General features: G+C 57.3%; 1 protein-coding gene across 1 annotated transcript; it reads right to left on the bottom strand.

The window, feature by feature from the left end:
- Positions 1-99: 99 nt before the first annotated feature.
- Positions 100-22,756, bottom strand: HAS3 (hyaluronan synthase 3). The gene is made up of 4 exons (XM_084644992.1): positions 22,671-22,756; positions 10,057-10,677; positions 6,706-6,807; positions 100-5,772 (listed from the first exon to the last, which is right to left on the bottom strand). The coding sequence occupies exons 2-4, from the start codon at positions 10,675-10,677 to the stop codon at positions 4,849-4,851; spliced, it is 1,647 nt and encodes a 548-aa protein (XP_084501118.1). The 5' UTR covers positions 22,671-22,756; the 3' UTR covers positions 100-4,848.
- Positions 22,757-22,980: the final 224 nt, after the last annotated feature.

Here is a 22,980-nt window from a genome sequence, read left to right as displayed (position 1 = left end):
AACAGCAACCCTGCCGCAGCCAGGAGGGACAGGGCCACTCCAGACACTGAAGCCTCTTTACTGCAGCAGGGGTCAGCTGGTATTCAGCTACGGGAGCAAACCCTTGGGAATGTTTGCCTCCACGGTGAGCCCCCTGCCCCTGCCGGGCAACGATATGGGAGGAAGTGGCTCTGCATGGACAGTTGCAGGAGCCTGTGTAGCAGGAGCATAGGCAGCACTCAGTTACCAAGTCAGGCCCCTGGCAGAGGTGCTAGAGCCACGTGTGGGGACTCGTTTCTAGGGCCAAGAAGGCAGCTGCCCCCCAAGACACGCTCCCAAGCCTTCCTGTGTGCAAATCTCTTTATTGTGACAAATCCATTGTGATATAAAAACAGCCCTTTTAAAAAAAAATGAAAAAATGCCGGTAAAAAATAAATAGATTTACAAACAATGGTAGCAATAAGTGTAAATATCAAAGAGCTAAAAAAGTCTCCTAAAAACCCTGTATTAAATAAACCTCCCCAAACACTCACCTGGAGTAAGGTTTTTGCCCTGAAAAGAGGGCCCAGGGAGACAGCTGTGGTGCAGCCAGGAGCCAGGCTACACACAAGGAATGTGGGGACACTGCTGGAAGGGGCAGGGGTGGAAGCTGCTCTCCCAGGCCCAGAAGGGAGCATATCCTGTAGTCTAGATCCAAAGCCAGGTCCTGCTCAGGCCTCCACCTATGCCAAGGGAGGCCAGGCTCTCCCCCGCTAGCACTTGAGATGAGGGGAGGCTGTAGTGACATGCGGGGAGAGGCACCTGTTCCAGAAGCCCGTAGAGTACAATCGCCAGGGGCCCTCCCTCAGAAGAAAGCACAGAAGTCTGGGAGCAGAGCTGACTGGACCCAACACAAAAGCAAAGCAGCCATGATTAGCTCAGGAGGGGTTCAAAGCAAGCAGTGTTCTGCTGATTACAGTAGTGGGAGCTGGGGGCATCCACTTTCCTGAGGTAACTGCCCACACCTGTGGTCTGTGTCAGACAAGCAGCCTGGCCAGCTGCTGGAATCCCAGCCCTCAGCATTTGCCTTGCCATTAGCAGCCTGGTACCATGGCAGGTTAGTCTCTGCTGGTGCCTTGTTAGGTACTCTCATTAACGGTCCCTGGGACCCAGCTGAGCATCCTCTCAGGCACAAGGAACCATACAGCCAACAAGCTTCTACAGCAGCAGCTTGCAGGCTGGATGCGCTGCCCACAGCTAGAGTAACAGCTTTGCTGTGGCACACCAACCGTGAATGCGGGGCAGGGTAGGGGATGTGTTCTCAGCTCAGACTCTGTCCCTCTTGTATGCGATGGGGGTGGTTAGAAGCTAGCTCCTCCCCCAGGCACTGGAACCTCTCCCCTGCAGCTCCTGAGACTAGGGGAACCCCCAGCCCACTAAACCTGGCTCAGGAGCAGCACAGGGACTTGAGCCAACATGCAAAACTATTCCATGGTGCTGGGTCCCCTGCAAGGGCAGTTGGCACCCAGCTTTGTGCCCAGCACAGCAACTTGCATTACTCAGCCGAGGTACTAACTGGCTTGGGTCCTTATGGCAGAGGCTCTGTCCTGGAGGACTGATGCAGCATCCAGCTCACCAGGACACAGTGTGAAATATGTTTTTTGGCTACAGCCACCCTTGCAGGCCCTGGAAAAAGCCACTTGAGCACTCCTCAGGCAGAGTAGAGGGTAGGCAAAGAAGCTGCCAGCAGCCATTCTTTGGCAGGCTGCTGCTGACTGTGGCCTCTCACTGCCCTTCTGTTCTTTGGCAAAGGAGGCAGAATTTGCTGCTGCTCTCCCATGGGGCAAACCTCAAACTCTACCAACACCCACCGGGGGCCAGAGAGTGGAAGCTGGAGAGGGGGTTAAGGGGCTTTTGTGGTGTTTCTTCAGCAGAAGGGGCCCTCCCAAACTCCCTTCTGCACAGGCTGGGTGGCTGTTCCCAAACCTCAGCCTCCCCTGGCATTGCAGAGTCCCTGCACGAGGCTCCTCAGCCAGCACAACAGGGGCAAACTCTTTTACTTGCTACATTCCTGCTCTGGCTCTGCTTGCTCCAGGCCTCCCTGAGCATCCCTTTGCCTCTCCGCGCTGCCCCTCCCACCGAGCTGTACTGGGCACAGATGCCCTTACGCAGAGCAGCGCTTTGGTTCTTTGTCTGGCAAGTTATCCTCACACGGGTGCTAGAGCAACAGCTCAGGGCTGGGCACCAGAGAGGATGTGGGGCTAAAACCACAACCAGCGGCAGACGCTAGTGGGGGCAGGGATTCTGACTGAGGCTCTTGGCGGAGGCTAGCTTAGCAGTGGGGCCCACAGTGAAGATACCAAACGGTGCTAACCCCTGGAATAGAGCACCTAATTAACTGCCCTGGGAGAGCACCCGTCTCCCTAGGTGCCCACATACCCCCCTCCCCCTCACAGCTGGGGAAGAGACTTGCCCAAGTTTGCCTGAATTGGTGGCAGAGCCAGGAATAGTGCCCAGGCTCCCAGGGCACGGACCATGTGTCTAGTTGTGTGCGGACACATGAAAGCAGTGACGGCAGGGCAGGGCCGTACTGAGCCGCTCTAAGGATGGGGTTCCCTCACCTTTACGTGATGGGGATGGAGCAGGAGTGGCAGGCCTGGAAGAGAGGGGACCTGGCCCTCCTGCGTGGTCCTAGTGCCTCCCTCCCTCCACACAACCAGGAGCCCTGGCCTGGTGAGCAGGGAGGAGGGGAAGCACTGAGAGGCTAAGTAATAAGCACCTTCTAACTCCATCTTTATGCTGCCCCCTCCCCATTCCTATCGCCAGCCGAGGCAGCCAGCCTTGGCCTAGCTCCATTGCAAAGATGCTCCCCCTTGTACAGCGGGCCCAGGGGAAAAGCTCACAGCCATGTAACCTTAGTGCAGCCGCTCACCTTTCTGCCTTCGCCCTCAGCTGCTGGCACAGTCTGGCCCACGGGTCACCCGTAAGTGCTGAGTAACACTGAATGGGGGGCAGAGGCAGGCAGCCCAAGAGAGGCCCCAGGTGACCCTACCGCGGGCTTTGGCACCGTAGGACACGAGCTGTGCGCGGCACTTCACACACAGGGCCCCAGCAGCAGGCTGGGGAGGGTCACTGCTGGTGTATCAGTCGTACGGACGTTGCTCTGAGCACAGCAAAGGCTAAAGCTGGAGCCATGCTGCCTCAGCCTTTGAGGAGCAGACACGCCAGGGTGTGGGCTGGGTGGAGCGTGCACCACTGCCCCCTTGCAGAGACCCAGGGCACAGCCCCACTGTGTGGAATGGGACGGAAGAGTTGCCTGGGGGTCAGCAGCACAGCGGGCAGAAGGGACAGAGGAGCAGCCGTTCATATCACCATCCCCGCCGTGAGCTCACACTGCCACTCAGGCCCAGGGCTTTGGGCCAGAAGGAGCCATGGAAGAGCACTCAGCCACGCAGCAGATCCCTACGGGAGGCCAAGATCATTGGAGTTTTCAAGTGGCACAGGGAAACGGACGTGGTACCTGACTGAGGAAGCCACTTCAGAACAGCAAAGAATTGTCCAGTCCAGGTCATGTTCAGGTGGCCCAACTGCTGCCATCTGGGCCCTCACAAGGGAGGTTCCTTCCCCCTGCCTTGGAAACTCATGTTGTCAAGGTGGAGATCTCTCTTCACCGCATCAGGGAAAGGACTGCGGTGTCCTTAGCAAAGCACCATAGCATTAGGATCCCCCCCGCCCCGGCACAAAGCCTCAGGAGAGAAAGGAGAGCCACAGGGAACACTCCATAGTTCACAGCATTAAATCCACAGGCAGCCAGTCCTGTGCGGGGACTGGGGGGCGGGGAAGGGGGAAGATTTCTGCCCTCTTAAATAAATTGAATATTTATGGACCACTTTCCTGCCTGGGGAGAATGCCAGACTGCCAGGGAATCCAGTGTCTGGGCTCTAAAGCACAAGGGCGGGTGCTCTTGGCCTGCCAAGCACAGCTTCGCCTGCAGAGACTTTGGGGCACTCCTTCTGGTGGCGGGGGGGCGTGGCCTTTGCCTGCCTCAGACCTTGTGAGCCTCGACTCCCATGGGCCAGTTTCCACTGCCAGAGCTCATGGACCAGCACTAGAGGCACAGGGACCTGACCGAGCCTAGCTCGGAGCAGGCCCTGGCTCTGGCTAAGCAGTGCCCCTCTCGGCCTCTTTTGCGGGCCCCAGGCAGGAACCAAGTCCCCGGGCTCCAGGGGCACGCATTGCGGCCAGCTTACTGCGTCACCAGCTGTGCCACCAGTCCAGCTAGACAGCTCCTGCTCCACCGGGCAGGACGGAGTGTTGGCAAACTTGGATTCTTTTAAAGTATGAATTCATTTCAGCGAGTACTCCTGTCCCTCACTGGCTCCTGGGGATCAGGCCTCCCCTGGAGCCTTATTGCTCAGGTTGGAGTCTGCAGGCAATGCCTCCTCTTCCACCTCTGGCCCAGGGCCTTTCCACCAATGGAGCTCAGTGCAGTTCCCACAGCAGGATTTTGTGCCCTGGCAGGTGGCAGACAGGAATCTCCACAGGAGCCATCGCAAATGTTGGAGAGGCTGGAAGCTGCCTCAGGGGATTCCCCACTCCTCCAGCAGTAGAATGGGCCTCAAAACACTGGAGTCACCACACCTGTGGGTGGGTGTGCGTGGCCCAGGCTACCTGGAGCGTTCTCTGCTGGACAACAGGCAGCTTCTCCTCAGGTGGCATTCAGACTCACTAGCCCAGGAACTCATTCCTTGGACAGCAATTTAAAAACCCACAAATAAAATCCCATCTCCTCCCCCGCCCTCCACCTGGCTGCCCCCGAACAATGCATGGCGGCAGCACTAATCCTTTCCCATTGCACTTTCCCCACTTCATCCAGAGCCCCCGCGCCTGTCACACCTCGGCAAAAGCCAGACTGCTCTGCTCCTGCCGTTTCCCACAGCGCCGGGCAATGATGGCCATGTAGAGCATGAGGAGCGCCATCCAGTAGCAGCCGTACAAGATGGCACCAGAGATGAGGAAGGCCAGGTCCGTCTCACTGAAGAGGTCCTGGCAGTACGCTGTGTAGGCCAGGCCTCCCAGCAGGACAGCAACCCACACAGAAACGGGGATGAGGCCGATGAAGTTGACCACAATGGTTTTGCGGCCAGAGGTGCCCCAGCCCGACTTGTTGATGGTGGCGATGGCGAACATTTTGGCTGGCAGGAGGCTGGACATATAGAGCAGGGAGTAGAGGGACATAAATATCATCTCTGCATTGCCCCGGAGGAAGCAGGCGTAGGTGGCCTTGATGATCCCCACCAGCTGCACGGTCAGGAGGAAGAGGAGGATATTCCAGATGCGGCCACGGTAGAACAGCTGGATGACCGTGGCAATGAGGAAGAAGGGGAAGAAGCCAGTCACCACGGACTCATAGGTCATCCAGAGATGGTGCTTGTGGAACCATAAGGCGTTGTAGAGCCACTCCCTGAAGTAGGACTTGCTCCAGCGAGTCTGCTGGTTGAGCCAGCGGAGGTATTTGGTGGGAGTCTCGGTCAGGCACTTGGAGCGGGCGGTGTACTTAGTCCTATACCCAAGGCTCAAGACACGATTGGTGAGGTGTCGGTCATCCCCAAAGCTGCACTTGCTACCAAGAAACTTCTGATTGTACCAGTCCTCCAGGAACTGCTGCAGGAGGATGTTGCGGTACATACCCAGGGGGCCGCTGATGCACTGGACGCAGCCGAAGTAGGACTGGCAGGCCCGCTCCACGTTGAAGGCCATCCAGTACCGCACGCTGCTCAGGAAGGAGATCCACGAGTCATACTTGTTCAGGATCTGGGAAGGCAACACGTGTAAGGAGACACCATTAGTAAATAGCCCTGCAGGGCTTCCTTCCCCAGCCGAGGCAAGGAGAGGAGCATCTGCACTGCAGCCCAGTGTCTCCCGTCCAGTAGCTCCCACAGTCTGCCCTCACCCCAGGGCTTGCCATTGCAGAGGAGCCCAGCTGCAAGAGGACAGCAGCCCAGAGGGGCAGGTGAGAGGCCCTTGCTCTCAGAGCAACAGCAGTAGCCAGGTTTTCCTGTGCACGCAGCCAGGCCTGCAGGGCAGAGACCAGCACACAGACAGGCACCGTGGCCGTTCTAAGGAGAAATGAGGCTCTTGGGAAGGTGCCTCCAGGACCTCAGCCCTGCTGCCCAGTTATTCAGGGAGGCGGTTCCCTGCCTTTCACTAGGCACCGGCCAGCCTCACACCAGTCACAGAGGAGCCCCACAGCAGGCAGCAGTGCAATGGGGGCAGAGGGACATTGTCCCTCCCCTCCCCAGTGGTTGTGCCTACGGGGTGAGGACAGAACCTGTACTGCCATGCAGAGCCGCCACCCCAGGTGGGCCTCCTGATCACTGCCAAAGCACATGCCAGTAGGCTCGTGCTCTGCCTGGCTCTGAGCCACGGCAAAAGCTGCCGCCACCCTCCAGAGCAGCATTCCTTCCTGGGCTGCTCCAGGATGCTCCCTCTACTCTAGGATTTTATAGAGCCTCTTGCCTTGGCATCCCCATGCCTGGATATGCCCCTCCCTCCCAGCACTGGCACAGGGACTTGTTCCCCACCCACTCAGCAGCAGCACGGCCAGGCTCACTTTGAGCCTGGCACCCAACCCCAGAGGAGCCAAGCGATCCCCCCACCCTACCCCCGTTGGCCCAGCATTCCCTGGGATTTCAGGGCAGTCTCACTCAGCTCACGTGCCATTGGTTACAACCCTTGGGTTTGTACCTGAACATCTCCACCAACTGCGCCCACCTGCGGATCCTCCTCCAAAATGCGCAGCATCTCCACTGTGCAGGCCGGGTCCAGGACCGTGTCTGAGTCACACACCTACCGAGCAGAGAGAAATCGTCACGGTCTGCTCAGCCTAACCCTCCTGCTCCCTTCCACACATGCCAGGGGAGCCCAGCCTCCAGCCCTGCATCCAGCAAAGGCTGCGTCACTTAGAACTAGACCAGACAAAGCACCGCAGAACAAGTCCTAGGGGAAGAGACCCATCCTGCCACGGACACGCTGGGGCCTACAGGGACTGCTCCAGGAGTCCATTCTGAGAGGCTGCACAGGGCGTACAGCAGCCAGACAACCTGACTCAGGAGCACGCAACATACAGGCTCCTGCAGGGGAACAGCATGGTATGGCCCAAATCACCTCTCCACCTTGCTCTGGGCTCACAGAACCATGCAGAGCACAGGGGCAACTGGGGCCCTAGTTCTGAGCCCCAGGCAGGGGCTGTGCCACAGAGGGGGCTGGAGGGAAGAGAGACGTGCCTCTATGCTATGAAGTTTTGGCCGGGAAGCGGAGTCTGCCGCTAGGGGGCAGGGGTGCACTAGGAGGCGGAGGTGAAGGGTCTCACTAAGGGGTGAGGGGAGAGGTCGTGAGGTAGTTCTGCTTCCAGGAGCTGAAGTGGCAATGCTAGGGGATCAGTAGAGAGACCTGGCACAGTCCAGGCATTGGGCATTTACTGCAGGCTCAGCATCTCACAGGGCCCAAAGAGCAAACGGCCATGGCTGGGGCATGCGTCCCCAAGCAGGGGACTGCTCGGTGCTTGTCGGGGAACAGCAGTTCCTGCTTGTGGCAGTGCACGGAAATGCCATGCACCTTGGCAAGGCTGCTGGCCTGGCAAGGGGAGCACAGAGACGGCCTTTCTTCTCTCCGGGCAAAGCGCCCTCCAGCCATTCTGGCTAATGCATGGGTCCCAGAACAAGTACCGGGGAGCCTGCCAAGTCCCCGAACACCTGTGCAGGGCTTCCTCAATGGACTGACGCAGTTTTCTCATGCCCAACACCTTGGTAAGAGCCACCTGCACCCTCCTGGAGCAGCGAGGAATGGGCAGAGGCCTGACCTGTGAGGGAGGGCCCCACACATGCAGAGGGGTCACAGCAGTCAGGCCCTCTCTGTATGGCACTGGGGGGTCAGAGCAGGGATCAATGCCAAAAAGAGGGTGACAAACTGAAGGGAGGTCAGAGAAGAGCAAGGAGAGGGATTGGTTCGGTCTCACCTAGCTGAGTCTTTGGAGAGCCGGGGCACAGGCCAGCCAGGGGGATTCACTCATAAGGAGATCAGGGAACGCTTCCTAATGGGGGCTGTGGAATCATCTCCCAAGGGAAAGGCCTGCTGCCTACTGAACACTGGACTGGACAAAGACCTGGAGCAGAGCCTGGCCCTGGCAAGGAGGGTCTAGGCTAGATGGGCTTTTCCACCTAGGATTCTGTGGCAAGCAGGAACCCATCCTGAGCTCCGCTCCCCTGTACCACCCGGGTTACAACCCTGTCCTCCTCCAGCCTTGCCCATCCTGCGGTCTCCTCCCTCGCCGCCTCTTTCTAGGTGGCCTGTACATCTGTGGCCCTACGGACCTGGTGCACGAACACTGGCTCTCCAATGCACCACGTCCAGGGCAGGGCGGCCCTTTGCTAGTGCCTCACTGCCAGGAAAGAGGAGCAGCGATCCCTCCCCAGGGATGATGGCCCCGCACTCCCCAAGTCCCATTCTTGGAGAGGATGTCTCAAGGCAGGAGTGGGAGGGACCCAGTCTGCCTGCTTGGCCACTGCCCACTCAGCGCAGGCTGGCCCAGGCAGGATCCTCTGTGTGACAGCTGCTTTGGACTCTCTCAACCCAGTGGGAAGAGAGGGTTACATTGCCCTGTGCTTGGCTATCCCAAGGGTTTGCACAGAGAGCTCCAGCACCCTCCTTCCCCAAAGAGCCAATTTCTGCCTCCCGCATGCAGGGCTCCAAGCGTCTCCTGCTCCTGTGAATACAGTTACTACTCACTGACCCAGCACATGCTCTCACTTTCCTGAGCTGCTGAGTGACCTTGGGGTGCACTTTGGGATTGGGTGTCAGTTTAAGGGATGCAGCCAAATGGGTTAGTCCCACACATGGTATTCCCCCAGGTTGAGTGCTATTCCCCTGGGCAGTTGGGGAAGTTGTTACCTGGCACCTAGTTACCTCTTTTCCTTCCCTTAGCTTCTCCCTAACCCTGGCCTAAGGAGCTTGTATTTCCCCCAGGGCAGGTTGCACAGGCTCACACCTCACAGCTGCTGCTGGGACCCCAATAGGAAGAAGGAGGGGAGAGAAAATTCAAATCCTGTTCTTGGGAGAGCTCCAGACCAGACCTGCAACCCAAGAGCATCTGAACTTCTGGGCATCTGTCTATTGGACTAAGCCTTTTGAGCCAGGGTTACCCCTCCAATGGCTCACATTAACAACCCTGGGTAATTCAGTCCTTGCTGGGCGGGGGGATCACTGTGGGAATGAGGTCTTTGTACAGAACAGAGCTGGAGAGAGTCCAGATCAGGAACACATGCCCCGCCAGCAGGCAATAACTGGGTAAGCTGGAGGAGCCCTACGGAGCAGAGCCCCAGGCTCCCTGCACACAGCTGGCCAAGCAGAGGTGGAACCAGCAGTAGGCAGGACACGACTGAGCTGGCAGGGGCTGCACAAAGGAAAGGGACAGGACTGAGGACAGTGACTGTGCCACGGCTGCATCCCCCACGTGCCCTGAGCAGCCTGCCTGAAGCACGGCTACGTACACAGCCACAGTGGGCATCAGCCAGCCCAGACTCCCTGCTCTAGCACTGCCTGTTAGAGGATCTCAAACAAATCCAGTCCCCTCCCTGCCCACAGGAAGGCTGGGCTGGATAGGGAGAAGGTGAGTATGGAGCTGGGACTGGACCCTGCCATGAGTCAGCTGGGAGTGCAGCATCCCAACTCTCAGCCTTCGCCACTAACCCATCCTTGCTCTGGCTCTCCAGTCTGCCTGACCCAGCCAATCCCTGGTGCATCAGCTGGGACAGATCTCGGCCTAGCCTTGTGTTCCCTCCCGCTCAGGCAAGGTACAGCGAAGGCTGTGCTGTCCCTGTTCTGGGGCAGCAGATTCCGCCGCCCCAACCCCTCCTCACTTAGTATTTCAAAGCAAAGAAAAATGAAACCGCTTCCCACTGGTTAGCGTGAGAGCTGCGTGGAAAGCCCAGCCAGCACAGTGTGATCACTGTTCCTTGCAACGTGCCCTCCAAGGTGGGAGTATCACCCCTCTCCCATGCTGTTACACCCTCCAGCCATCCCCAGGAGCTGGCCACCCACCTGGATGTAGTCCACAGAGTCCCCGAGTGCTTGGAAGGCTGTGTACATCACCTCGCGCTTCCCCCCCCACTTCTGCAAGATGCAGGAGTAGGTGCTGTTCCGCACCAGCTGCTGGATGTGCCCCATGCCCTCTTGGAGACTGCTATCCGTCTCGCCCTCTCCCCTGTCATGGAAGTTGCTCTTCCAGACGTAGCAGCCTGTTTTCTCGGAGCCCAGGATCTCATTGAAGATCTCCAGCATGTAGGTGTCATCCTGGCCATTGCCATCCACCACCATCACCACCTGGAGGTCGGGGAAGGAGATGCGCTTCACTGAGCGCAGGCATTTCTTCAGGTAGTCAGGGTCCTCCTGGTAGGCGGCGATGCAGAGCGCCACAGAGCGGTGCAGCTTCAGGGGCCGCCCCTCGAGCCGCATGTGCCGGTGCTCCAGGAAGGCAAAGAGGCTCTGGATGAAGAGATGAAGGCCCAGGATGGCACCATACAGGCCGAAGGAGAGGTAGTGCTTCTCGGTGTGGATGAACTGGTAGCCAGTGATGTAGGCTGCAAGAATGCCTCCCAGCACCACCAAGGCGAAGAGGCTGGTACCAAAAACATGAAGGGCTGTGGTGAAGCTCACTGGCATCTGTCAAAAGAGAAGGTACCAGAGGCTCTGTTAGGGGTGCAACACAAAGCGCACAGAGCAGGCTGAGGTCCAGGACAGCAAGGCCTCGCTCTTCACATCACAGAAGCAAAGGTGCTACCCAGGGGTCCCAAGCAACCCTTCCTCCAGTCACCCACCTGTCAAAGCAGGGGGCCTTCATTCTGGCAGCATGCCAAGTGGGTACTGAAGGCAGGACCAGGGGAGGGTGCTACAGAAGGAGAGGGGGTCCCATTCCCAGCCAGCTCCAGCTAGGATGAAGCAATAGTCCAGAGCCCCAGGCCAGCCTGAAGTGCATTGGAGACTTCGCAGTCCCTTTCAGGCCAATGGGGATTGCCAAGTCAGCCCCCTAGTGCCCTCCTGCTCTCCAGGTCTCAGACAAGGGCCTGCCATCGCTCAGTGCCTCGGTTAGCTGGCAAGCCCAGCCCTTTGTGGCAGCCTCTGTCTGCACTCTGGAAAGCGCCATGCACGCAGCTGTTGCCACACCCAGGGCGGCACTGTTCAAACGCTCAGGACACTCACTTTCCCCAGGAGTGAAGGAGCTGGGGTCTGTTCTAGCAGCTGCCAGAAGTGCTGGCTAACCCCTCTGCAGGGATCCCAAACTCCCCTCTCCCCCGTGAGATAGGCTAGTGGGTTATGTGGGAGTCACCTTCAGCTCTGAACCACCCAGGAGCAGTTCACAGCCAGCCACCCATGCAGTAACACTCAGTGTTTGGTTGTATCTGCGACTGTTTCTCCTGCTTCACAACCCACGCCACAGGTGACCTGTCAAGGGGAAAGAGTGGTTGGCTACTCTCCCTACAGTTTTTGCATGTGAATCCCAGCCAATCTCAGGTCTCCTCAGAACTAGTGCTAGAAATCAAAGCATCCTCTCCCCAGAAGTGTCCAAAGACTTTTCACAAAGCCAGACTATGACTTGACACTGGTTCTGTATCCCGGAACCAGGCTGGCCCACAGCATTTCAAACACAGGAGGAAAGGATTATTTCCCCTCCCAACACACATCACACACACCCCGCCCCCCATGCACAGAGTTGCATCTGTTACCCCAGCCAGATGCCCACCTGTCCTGCGCTGTTGCTGGCCATTCAAAGTTAGGCCCTTGGAACAGCTCCCCACTGCAGGGTGTAAAATGCCAGCAGCCAGGAAACCCCCACACAATTTGAACACAGGCTCCAGGTTCTGGGCTCTCAGGGCCAAACACTTCAGAGAGCTGAGCATGCAACTGCTTGATGGTGCATGACACATGGACTGTGTAACAGTGTGCAAAAGTGCATAGGCAGCCATTTGCACAAGCAATCGCAGCAACTGCATGCCCAAGTCAGACATGCAGCATTGCTCCCCAGACCTGCAGCAAAGAGGAAGAGGTCTGTCTCTTGGCATCCCTAGTGAGGAGGGGCTGGACTATCAGTCCCTTTCCTGATCTAATGCAGCTACCCTGCTCCATCCACACCCCCTACAATGGGGAAGAGTTGCCTTCCCCAGTCAGCCAGATGACATTCTCTTCCTCTGGGACGGGCCCAGCCAAGGGAACGGGTGGAGCCAGAGAGCCCCGCTCTGCCTTTGGTCCTTCAGGCGCAGCCTCCCTACACTCAGCAGTAGCCCACCTGCTAGTATGGGTCTTGTGATGAGACCAGCTACGGCCTCCTCAGCCACAAGGCTGCTGACCACAACACCGGCCTGGAGGAGGGAGGTTCCCAGGTCTCCATCAGGGACACAGAGACCCTCTGTCACCCAATGGTGGCTGCGGGGCAGGATGCAGGCTCTCACACTCCCCTGGAGGGTTTGTTTGCTCCTTTCTGAGCACTGTTATTGGAATAAATCCCAAAGCTTAGTACAAAGCCAGTGCAATGGAGGGACTTGGCCCCATATCCTGGGGCCTCAGGCCTGCTTGCATTTGGCTTTGCACTTGCACTTATTACCAAGCAGTGTCAGAGGGACGAAGAATGTCAGCAGCCAGAGACACTGGGAGACTGTCCCAAGCTACAGGAAACCAGAGCCCCCAAAGCCTGGACAGTGGTCTCGTCCTGGGGAGCCAATCACTGGTGGGAAAGCACAGAGCCATGCGTCCCCAGGAGGAAGAGCTGGAGACTTGACCAACAGCCTTTCATTCCCAGTCACACAGGTGAGCAAGGCTATCTGATAACAGAGGGTGTACAAGGGGGGGAAGCCAGAGGGGTTGCTGCAGAGCTGCCAACAGCCATGCAGGCTATGGCACCTGGAGCTTTTCCAGCTGATATCCAGGCTCCTCCCCAGGCGCCTGCACACCCAGGCTGCTGGGTGCCAGGCCCCACCGGAGCAGAGCTCCTGGGTTTGCTGAAGGACGATGAAGGGCATGAAGGATGCCTTCATCCTGCTCCCAGCTGACCCGCAGCAGGACAGACTGTATGCCATCGGCATTCACTTGTACAAATGGCACCGATAGACCAGCCAGGTGCTCGCTGCCCTTACAGAGGTCCTGGGCCCGGTGGGTGTCTGTGGGGGATAAACACAGGGAGTCCCTGTCCGCTTGGCAATCCCACTCCTAAGAGGAGTCTCTGCTCTTGGCCTCCATGGGCTTACAGAGAGGAATGACTGACCCTCCCACCCAGCTCCAAGCCCTCTCCTGCCAATAGCATTTCACAGCTATCCCAGCGCCCCAGGTCAGGCCAATCCCTGTGTGTGAGGGGTAGGGACCCACCAGCCCTGCTGGCCTGTTTCTGCACCACATGGTGAGGTGCCAGAAGGCAGGGGCTAACCTGATGGGTGGAGCAGGCAGGTCCCAGCCCCCCCCACCAGCCGGGGAAGGCTCTCTGATAGTCCCTCCCACTGGCCCCTGACCCACCTTGCCCCCAGCGCCTCTCCCCCAAGCCAGGCAGGTTCTCTCTTAGTCCCCCACTTGCTCTCCCATGGGCGATGGGCCCTGGCTGGGCAGGCTCTCTCTAGTTCCACCCTGTCCCAGATTCCCAACACACACCTTCCTCCCCCGCAGGCTGGCCCCGGCCAGGCTGTGCTGCAGATTGTTTCTCTCAATGCATTAAAGAAAAACTTTTTAGAAGTTTGCCTTGTGCCGGCCCACCCCAGAGCCTCCCTCACCCTGCAACAAGGCTCCTGGGGACTTCCGAGGGAGGGAAGAGGCCTGTTAGGTGCAGTCAGCTCCATCGCTCTAGAGGCCAGGGCAGGACTGGTCCCTGCAGCACATTGGCTTGTGCTTTCTCCAGCCTGGTGTCCCGTGAGAAGCAGGGAACATGCAGGTCGTGAGGCAGCCGGACTCTCTGTTCGTCCACCTATGTGTTTCCCTTGGCTATGGGTCATGTGCCAGGCCTCAGAGGACAAGGCACCAGGTAGAAAGCTGGGCTACGCAAACCACCAGCCTTGGCACACCAGGGGCTGAAACCCAGTGTAAGGAAGGGTCTATGAGCCCTGTGAGCATCTCCCCAGCACTAGCTCGCATGGGCCCAGGGCACTCCAGGCAACCTACAGAACTGCTGGAGTGCCCGGCCTTTTGCCCCAAGGGCTGTACAGATCTGGGCATGGCTGATGGACAGTGGCTCCCAGGGTGGGAGACCATCGCTGGGGCCTGGAGCAGTCATTCCCACAGTGGGGATGGGGGGGGGAGCAGGCTCAGCTCAGTTCTCTTGGCTAGGAGAGCACCAGGGAGAAGAGCTCCCCACACAGGAGAAGCTGGAGGAGGATTTCGGGGGAGCCCGGCGGAGGGCTCCCCTCCCAGGGATGTGCAGCACCCTGCCAGCCTCCCCGCCTGCTGAAGGGTCCCTGGGGGTGAGCTCTGCGTGGCTCAGGAAAGCAGGGCCTGGGGAGGTGGGGCCGAGAGGGGCCCGGGCACCTTCCTGGCGGAGGCTGCCCATTCCAGCTGGCTGCCTCACCTGGGCGGGGGCTGGTGGCCCAGGTACCCGGTGACGGGCACAACGCAGGGACCGGAGAGGGGAGCCGGGCTGGGGCCGGCAGGACCCCGGAGCAGCCTGCGGGGAGCAGGAGGCGCCTCTCACCCTGCAGTGCGGCAGCCCGGTCCGCAGCTCCGGAGACCCCGGCCGGCTCGGCCAGCCCCCGCCGCTGGGGCCGGGACGGCAGGAACCAACAATCCCCCCCGCCCGCTCGCTCGCTCACCGTGCCGCCGGGCTCCCCGGGACGCGCCACTCCCCGCCGCCTGCACCGGCCTCCGCCTCCCGCGCCGCTCTGAGCCCGGCCCGGCCCGGCCGAGCCGCCTTTAAAGGAGCGGCTGAGCCGGCACCGCCCGCAGCCCCCGGGGGCTCCGCCTGCCCGACCGGGAGAGGCGCCCCGAGGCCGGCGGGGGCGCCCCTCTCGCCCGGCTCTCCACGGCCGGCGCCGCCCTTCACCCCCCAGCGAGCCGCCTTGCCCGCCCTCCACGTGCTCCTGCCGGCCCGGCCCCCGGGCACGCTGGGCAGAGCTCCCTCCAAACCAGCGGCCCGGGAGCCCGACACGTTCCCTGGTGAAGCAACCCCCAGCCCCGTCAGCCAGGCTGGGCTTGTGCCCCGGGCACCGGGCCGGGTTCTGTCCCTGTCTCCGCCAGGCTGCCTGCGGGACCCCACTTATTCTCTCGGCCTCAGTACCCGGCTGGCCCTGCCCTGGCCAGAGGCTCCCCTCCTGCAGGGCCAGGGAAGGGCTTGCAGAGATTAAGGATGAAGATGGAGTTTCCCGGACAGCCGGGTACCTGAGAGCCCGGCAGGAGAGGCCCCCAGGAGCTGGTGCCCGAGCAGGACCCGAGGGGCTCAGGAGGGGGGTGAAGGTGCTGCGGGCAAGGGAAGCCCTTCCCAGGGGAGGGGGCGGCATATGCAGCGGCGCACAGGCCAGGGGGGGGGGAGGGAGGGAGGGAGGGAGGGGAGGTGGTTGCCCCCACGCGGGAGTGAGACCTGGAGCCTAGCTTTGGGCTGCAGTTCTGTTTCTTGTAGCCAAATGCATGCAAGCTCTGATCCAGAGCAACCCCGAAGGTTACAGATCTCTGCTGGGTTGGGGCAAGTCCCATTCAGTGCACTGTACCTCTTGGCTGTGTCCCCTTCCCCAGGCCTGGCTCCTGGGCCCAAGCAGCGTGGCGGAGACTGAGCTGCTCATCCTCTGCACACAGCACACAGACTGGAAAGGGTCTCACGTCCCCGCGCCAGGGAGGGACAGGCTGCTCGGAGCCAGGTTCTTGGCACACAGCCGCTCTCCGCCACTGGAGACACAAAGTTAGCCGCCTTGGAGCCGGAGCCAGGTGTGTCGGGGGAAGTTACAGAGATAAGCGAGCACCAGGCCCTGCACAGGTTCCAGCTCTTGGATTAGTGTCGCCTTTCCATGAAAAGGGGCATCGCCCTGAACCAAACTTTGACCCTTTGGGCTTAAATTCTCCGGAACTGGGCTCGGTCTTCGGCTGCATCTATCGGGAACTGGCAGCAGAAGCAGTTCCACCTTTTGGGGTGTGAGAGGGGAACAAGATACACCTCTGGTGCCCGTGCTTCATTTCCCCCCCAGCCAGCACTCTCTGGGGCACCGCCAGAGGTGCGGGAGGGAGAGTGGAGGTGTGCAGGGGGGTACCTGTGAAATCAAAGTCCAGTGCATTAGTCGCAGCAGACTTCAAGGACAAACACATTAGGCAGGAGTTGGTGCGGCAGGGCGTGTTGGAGAGCTGTGACTGGGGCAGATGTAGCCATGGCTGGCAGGTAACGAGCCTAGGCCCTGGCTGCACGACCACTCAGCCAGTGTTTTAAGGAGAGATTGTGCTGGGAGATGACACTTCCTGTTACCTCTTCTGCTAAACTAGAGTGGGGCTTTGGGGGACCTGGCCAGCTGGGAGAATAAAATCATTAAAAGAGCCACCTCCCTCTAAGAAGACAGAAAAGAATCCTGCAGAGGCCTGTGTGCTCCGCTGAGGGTGTTGGGAGGGGTAGGAGCCTCTCTCCTGTTCCCTGCTGGGATTTCATTGGGTTTGACCAGAACCTTGGGCAGACTGAGGGTCCACACACTGTCCCCCAGTCCTGCTCTCCCAGCACAGTGCGGAGGGGCAGGGGATCCCTCTCCTCCGACCAGGCAGCTGGAGCCTCCTGCACATGACAGCTGGAGGCGCAGGCAGACAGTGATGGGGCTCACTTTGTACCAAGCAGCTGACTGGAATTCCCAGAGGTGGCAGTTTAATTGACCCATCTGATTGCTCCCATTTTACAGGCCTCGCTTTAGGTGAGCCTGTAGCAGGACCGGCACAACGGGAGGTTTCCTCTGGCTGAAGTCCCCCAAGGATTAGTCAAAATCCACACTGGAAAGTCCCTGCTCTGGCTGCCAGCAGAGTACCTGGCGCAAACTGCTCTGTGGGTTTATGACTTCACTGGCATCACTGAGACATGGGGGGGATAAGTCTCCTGACGGGGACATTGGTGTAGGAGGTGCAGCTTGTTCAGGAGGACAAACCGGGGAAAAGGGAGGGGGGTTGCAATACATACCAAGAACATATACCCCTGTGCTGAGGTCCAGGAGGTGAGAGACAGAGCAGTTGAAAGGCTCTGGGTGAAGATAAAAGGGGGGGAAATAGGGGTGATGTCAGTAGGGACCCAATTAGTAAGAGGAGGTGGGTGAGGCATTTCTAGAACAAATAGCAATATCCCAAACACAAGACCTAGTTGTTAGGGGGCACTTGCCCTGCCCAGACAGCAGCTGGAAATGTAATACAGCAAAACACAAACTGCCCAATAAGTTCTTCAAATGTCCTGGTGATAACTTCTGGTTTCAGGAAGGTGCAGGCTTAGGGCGACCAGATGTCCCAATTTTATAGGGACAGTCCTGATATTTGGGGCTTTTTCTTATATAGACTCCTATTACCCCCCACCCCCGTCCCGATTTTTCACACTTGCTGTCTGGTCACCCTATGCAGGATGTAGGCAAGGGGGTCGCCATTTTAGGCTTGATCCTGACCAACAGGGAGGCTTTGGTAGTGAACCTGAAGGTTGAAGGCAATTTGGGTGAAAGTGATCATGAAATGACAGACTTCAGGAGTCTAAGGAAGGTGTGAGAGCAGCAGAATAAGGACAATGGATTACAAAAACACATTTTAACAGACTCTGAGAACTGGTAGGTGAGGTCCCATGGGAAGAAAATAAAAAAATAAAAAAAATAATAATAATAATAAAAAAAAAAGGGATTCCAGAGAGCTGGCAGTTTCTCAAAGAGACAGTACCAGGTGCAACAACAAACTATCCTGATGCAAAGGAAAGACAGGAAGACTAGTCAGAGGCCAGAAAGGCTGCATCAGGAGCTCTTGAATTACCTGGAAATCAAAAATGATCCTACAGAAAGTGGAAACATGGACAAATTGCTAAGGAGGAGCACACAAAAAAGAGCACAAGCATGTAGGGACAACGTGAGTTACACCTATCAAGTGACATAAAAGGCAAAGAGAGCTAATAATGGATGACCTCAAGATGCCAGAGGTGTTTACTAACTATTTTGCTTCAGTCTTTACTAAAAAGGTAAATTATGACCAGATACTTAACACAATCAATATTAACAAGGGGGAAGAAACATAAGGCAGAATGGGTTAAAGAATATAAAGATAAGTTAGATGTATTGAAATCGGCAGAACCTGATGGAATTCATCCTAGGGTATTAAAAGAACCAGCAGAAGAAACCTTCGAGCTGTTAGCAATTATCTTTGAGAACTCATGGAGGACAGGAGAGGTCCCAGAGGACTAGAGAAGGGCAAACACAGAACTAATCTTTACAAAGGGGAACAAAGAGGATCCAGGGAATTATAGACCAGTCAGCCTAACTTCAATGCCTGGAACAATACTGGAACAAGTGATGAATCAAACAATTGGTAAATATTAGGGCTGTCGATGAATTGCAGTTAACTCATGTGATTAACTCAAAAAAATTAACTGCGATTAAAAAAATTGTGATTAATCAAACTGTTAAACAATAGAAACCAATTGAAATGTATTAAATATTTTTGGATGTTTTTCTACATTTTCAAATATACTGATTTCTATTCCAACACAGAATACGAAGTGCACAGTGCTCACTTTCTATTATTTTTATTACAAATATTTGCACTGTAAAAGTGACAAACAAAGGAAATAGTATTTTTCAATTCACTGCATACAAGTACTGCAGTGCAGTCCCTTTATCCTGAAAGTGAAACTTACAAATATAGATTTTTGGGGGGTTCCATAACTGCACTCCATAACAAAACAGTGTGAAACTCTAGAGCCTACAAGTCCACTCAGTCCTACCTCTTGTGCAGCCAACTGCTCAGAGAAACAAGTTTGTTTACATTTGCAGGAGACAATGCAGCCCGCTTCTTCTTTACAATGTCACCAGAAAGTGAAAACAGGCATTCGCATGGGACTTTTCTAGCCAGCATAGCAAGGTATTTACATGCCAGATACGCTAAACATTCGTACGCCCCTTCATGCTTCGGCCACCATTCCAGAGGACATGCTTCCATGGATGATGTTCGTTAAAAAAATGATGCGTTAATTAAATTTGTGACCCCACTCCTTGGGGGAGAATTGTGTGTCCCCGGCTCTGTTTTCCCGCATTCTGCCCTGTATTTCATGCTATGGCAGTCTCGGATGATGACCCAGCACCTGTTGTTTGATTTACAAACACTGTCACTGAAGATTTGACAAAATGCAAAGAAGGTACCAATGTGAGATTTCTAAAGATAGCTACACTCAACCCAAGGTTTAAGACTCTGAAGTGCCTTCCAAAACCTGAGAAGGATGAGGTGTGGAGCATGCTTCCAGAAGTCTTAAAAGAGCAACACTCTGATGCAGAAACTACAGACCCCAAGCCACCAAAAATAAATAAATAAATAAATAAATAAATAAAATCAACCTTCTCCTGGTGGCATCTGACTCAGATGATGAAAATGAACATCCGTCAGTCTGCACTGCTCTGGATAAAGAACAGGAGGACTTGTGGCACCTTAGAGACTAACCAATTTATTTGAGCGTGAGCTTTCGTGAGCTACAGCTCACTTCATCGGATGCATGCCGTGGAAACTGCAGCAGACTTTATATATACACAGAGAATATGAAACAATACCTCCTCCCACCCCACTGTCCTGCTGGTAATAGCTTATCGAGCAGAACCCGTCATCAGCACGGACGCATGTCCCCTGGAATGGTGGTTGAGGCGTGAAGGGAAATATGAATCTTTAGAGCATCTGGCACATAAATACCTTGCGACACTGGTTACAACTGTGCCATGCGAACGCCTGTTCTCACTTTCTGGTGACATTGTAAAGAAGAAGCGGGCAGCATGATCTCCTGCAAATGTAACCAACTCGTTTGTCTGAGCGACTGGCTGAAGTAGGACTGAGTGCACTTGTGGGCTCTAAAGTTTTACATGGTTTTATTTTTGAATGCAGTTTTTTTTGTACATAATTTGACATTTGTAAGTTCAACTTTCATGTTAAAGAGATTGCATGACAGTACTTGGATGAGGTGAATTTGGTGATTTGGGTTTGGGTTTTTACAGTGCAAATATTTGGATTAAAAATAAATAGAAAGTGAGTGGTGTGCATTGTGTATTCTGTGTTGTAACTGAAATCAGTATATTTGAAAATGTAGAAAACATCCAAAAATAGTTAAGTACATGGTATTCTACTGTTGTTTAACAGTGCAATTAATTGCACAATTAATCATGATTAATTTTTTAATCGCTTGACAGCCTAGTAACTATCTAGAGGATAGTAGTGTGATAATGAACAGCCAGCTTGGATTTGTCAAGAACAAATGGTGCCAAACCCGCTAATTTCTGTCTTTGACAGGGTTACTGGTGTGGTGGATAAAGGGGAAGCAGCAGATGTGATAGATCTTGATTTTAGCAACGCTTTTGACATAGCCCCATATGACATTATCATAAGCACACTGGGGAACTGTGATCTAGATGAAATTACTATAAATTGGGTGCAAAACTGGTTGGAAGACTGTACTCAAAGAGTAACTGTCAGTGGTTCAGTCAAACTGGGGGGATGTCTCTATTGGGGTCCCACAAGCCACTGTCCAGGCTCCTTCGCATTAACGATTTGGAATAATGGAGTGCACTATATGCTTATAAAATCTGCAGCTGACACCAAGCTGGGAGGGGTTGCAAGCACTTTGGAGGACAGGGTTAGAATTCAAAAGGCTCTTGCTACGTAGGAGAACTGGTCTGAAGTAATCAAGATGAAATTCAGCACAGGAAAGTGCAAAGTGCTGAGCATGGGAAGGAAAAATCAATGGCACAAGGACAAACTGGACTAACCAGGTAGGCGGCAGGGCTGCAGACAGGGATCCGGGGATTAGAGTGGATCCCAGAGGGAACGTGTCAGCAGCCTAAGGCCACGGGGACAAAGAGGAGCAGTGTTCCGACGCGAACCACAGCAGTGTCGGATGTAAGGACCGGGAGGTCACTGTCCCGCTCTGCCTGGCTCCGGTGCAGGCTCAGCTGGAGTCCCGTGTCCCATGGCGGGCGCTGCGCGTTGGGAAAGAGGGGCACACGTTGGAGGGAGGCCAGCGGCGAGCCACACAAATGACCAGCCAGGGCCACCAGAACCAACCTCCCCCCCGCTGCCTCTCCCTGAGGTGCTGTGGGTCGTTGAAGCAGAGGGGAGATACCCAGCTCCGGGGGCAGCCGCCAGGGAAGGGGCACGCTGGGGTTTTGTTCTGGGCTGGCTGCTCTGAGGCACAGAGAGCTCAGCTCCGCCCGGGGCAGGAGGCAGCCTCCGAGGGAGAGAGAGACTGTGTTTCCCAGCTAACTGCCAGGGGCCCGGGTCAGCCCCAGACCGGGGCTCGGGCGGATGCCAGGGTGCCGGCCTGAGTCCTGTTCCCAACAGCCCGGCCGAGCAGGTGACTGTCTCCTCGCGTCCCTCTGCTGCGGGCCCCGGCTGCGGGCTGCGTGGCCGGCCCTCCTGTGGCTGGGCTTGTGCGGTGCGTGCTCGCAGGCCCCAGCGAGACGCCCCCCTGCCTGCACCCGCCTGGGGCCGTGGAGCAGGGAGGCCCCTCCTCATTCCGAGGCGCAAAGGGCGAACAAATCCCCCCCACTTCCCAGCAGCCGCCATTTCCCGCAGGCTTCCCCCCACCTTGCCACTCGCACAAAGCCGGAGTTCCAGCCCCGGCCTTCCCCTCGGGGACCCGGGGCGGAGGGCAATGGGGCGGCCGCAGGGAGCGTGAACCGGCCGGGGGCTGCGCTCCGTGCCTTGGCGGGTCCCTCCCGCTGCGGCGCCCAGCTGGCCCTGGGGCCGGGGAGCCTGGCAGGCGCCGGGGGGTCGGGAGCAAGGCGAAGGACGATGGTCGTGACCAGCCTCCTGCGCTCGGGGCCCAGCTCCCCGCAGGAGGCGAGGGGGGAGCTTCCCCTGGGGCCCGGCTTCCTCCTGCGGAAGCTGCTGCTTCCGACCGGCAGCAGAGCCCCTGAGGGGACGCGAGCTCTCCCCGCGCAGTGGAGGCCGGTCCCCGGCCCCGTCTCCGGCAGCCCCTTGCCCGCGCCCGTCACGGGCAGAGCGGGGGGCGCTGAGAAAAGACCCGCAGCCCTGAGAACTGCCCCCGGGGGCAATTGCTCGGAAGCCCTGGGCAGCCGGTGCCCCGCGCCGGCCGGATGCGCCTGTTACAAGCCGGCCGCACGGGCGAGAAACCCGCAAAGGCCCCGTCGCCAGGCCGCGCCCACGCCCCTGCGGCCGGGTCCGGCGTCCAGCGGCGACGGGGAGGGTTTGAGCAGAAAGCCGAGGTTGGAACGGCCCCGCTCCACCGTGTGTCCGCTTAGAGCTGCCGGGCCGCGGGGAGGGCAGGGGCTTCTCCCTGCCTCCGCCTTCGGGCACAGGACGACGGCGGCAGCCTCTGGCGCGATGCCCGGGCGCAGGGAGGCGCAGGGGGCCTGGGGGCGGGGAGCGAGGGCGGGAGCACACACAGACCCACAGACACAATTAACCTCTCTGCTCCTTCCCAGGTAGCGTTTGAGCAGGTGCGGAACCCCCGGGCCAACTCGTTGTAAAATCGCGGCGCTGCGACGTCTCACCTTCTGAGGCAAACGCAGCTCCCAGACGCCTCTCACCTTTCTTCCCTTCCCGGGGCTGCCCGCAGAAGCACTTCCCAAGGTATAAATAAAATTCCCGTCTTCTCCTGCACAGAAACCCCCTTGTCTGCAGCGGGAGAACTGCAGCCCGCAGCCCAGGAACCAGCATTAAAGAGACTTGTCATTCAAAAATCTTCCGCTGGTGCGAGCCCGAGGCGGGGGCGAGCTCAGGCATGGACACTGCCGAACGGGCAGGTCCCCGAAGAAGGGGCCTCGCCGGCCAAAGCCGCAGGGCAGCAGAGCCCGGTGGAAG

Source organism: Lepidochelys olivacea (genome assembly GCF_965140295.1).
Source record: "Lepidochelys olivacea isolate rLepOli2 genome assembly, chromosome: 12".
NCBI lineage: Eukaryota > Metazoa > Chordata > Testudines > Cheloniidae > Lepidochelys > Lepidochelys olivacea.
Note: the sequence above shows the minus strand (reverse complement) of the source record. Positions and strands in the feature narration are given on the sequence as shown.

Bases quoted from the DNA above. Each gene is read 5' to 3' on its own strand.
- HAS3 (XM_084644992.1), bottom strand. From the start codon at position 10,677: ATGCCAGTGAGCTTCACCACAGCCCTTCATGTTTTTGGTACCAGCCTC. The intron at 6,808-10,056 runs GTGGGTGGCCAG...TCTGCTCGGTAG, and splicing joins ACTCTGTGGACTACATCCAG to GTGTGTGACTCAGACACGGT. The intron at 5,773-6,705 runs GTACAAACCCAA...TTGCCTTCCCAG, and splicing joins CAGTTGGTGGAGATGTTCAG to ATCCTGAACAAGTATGACTC.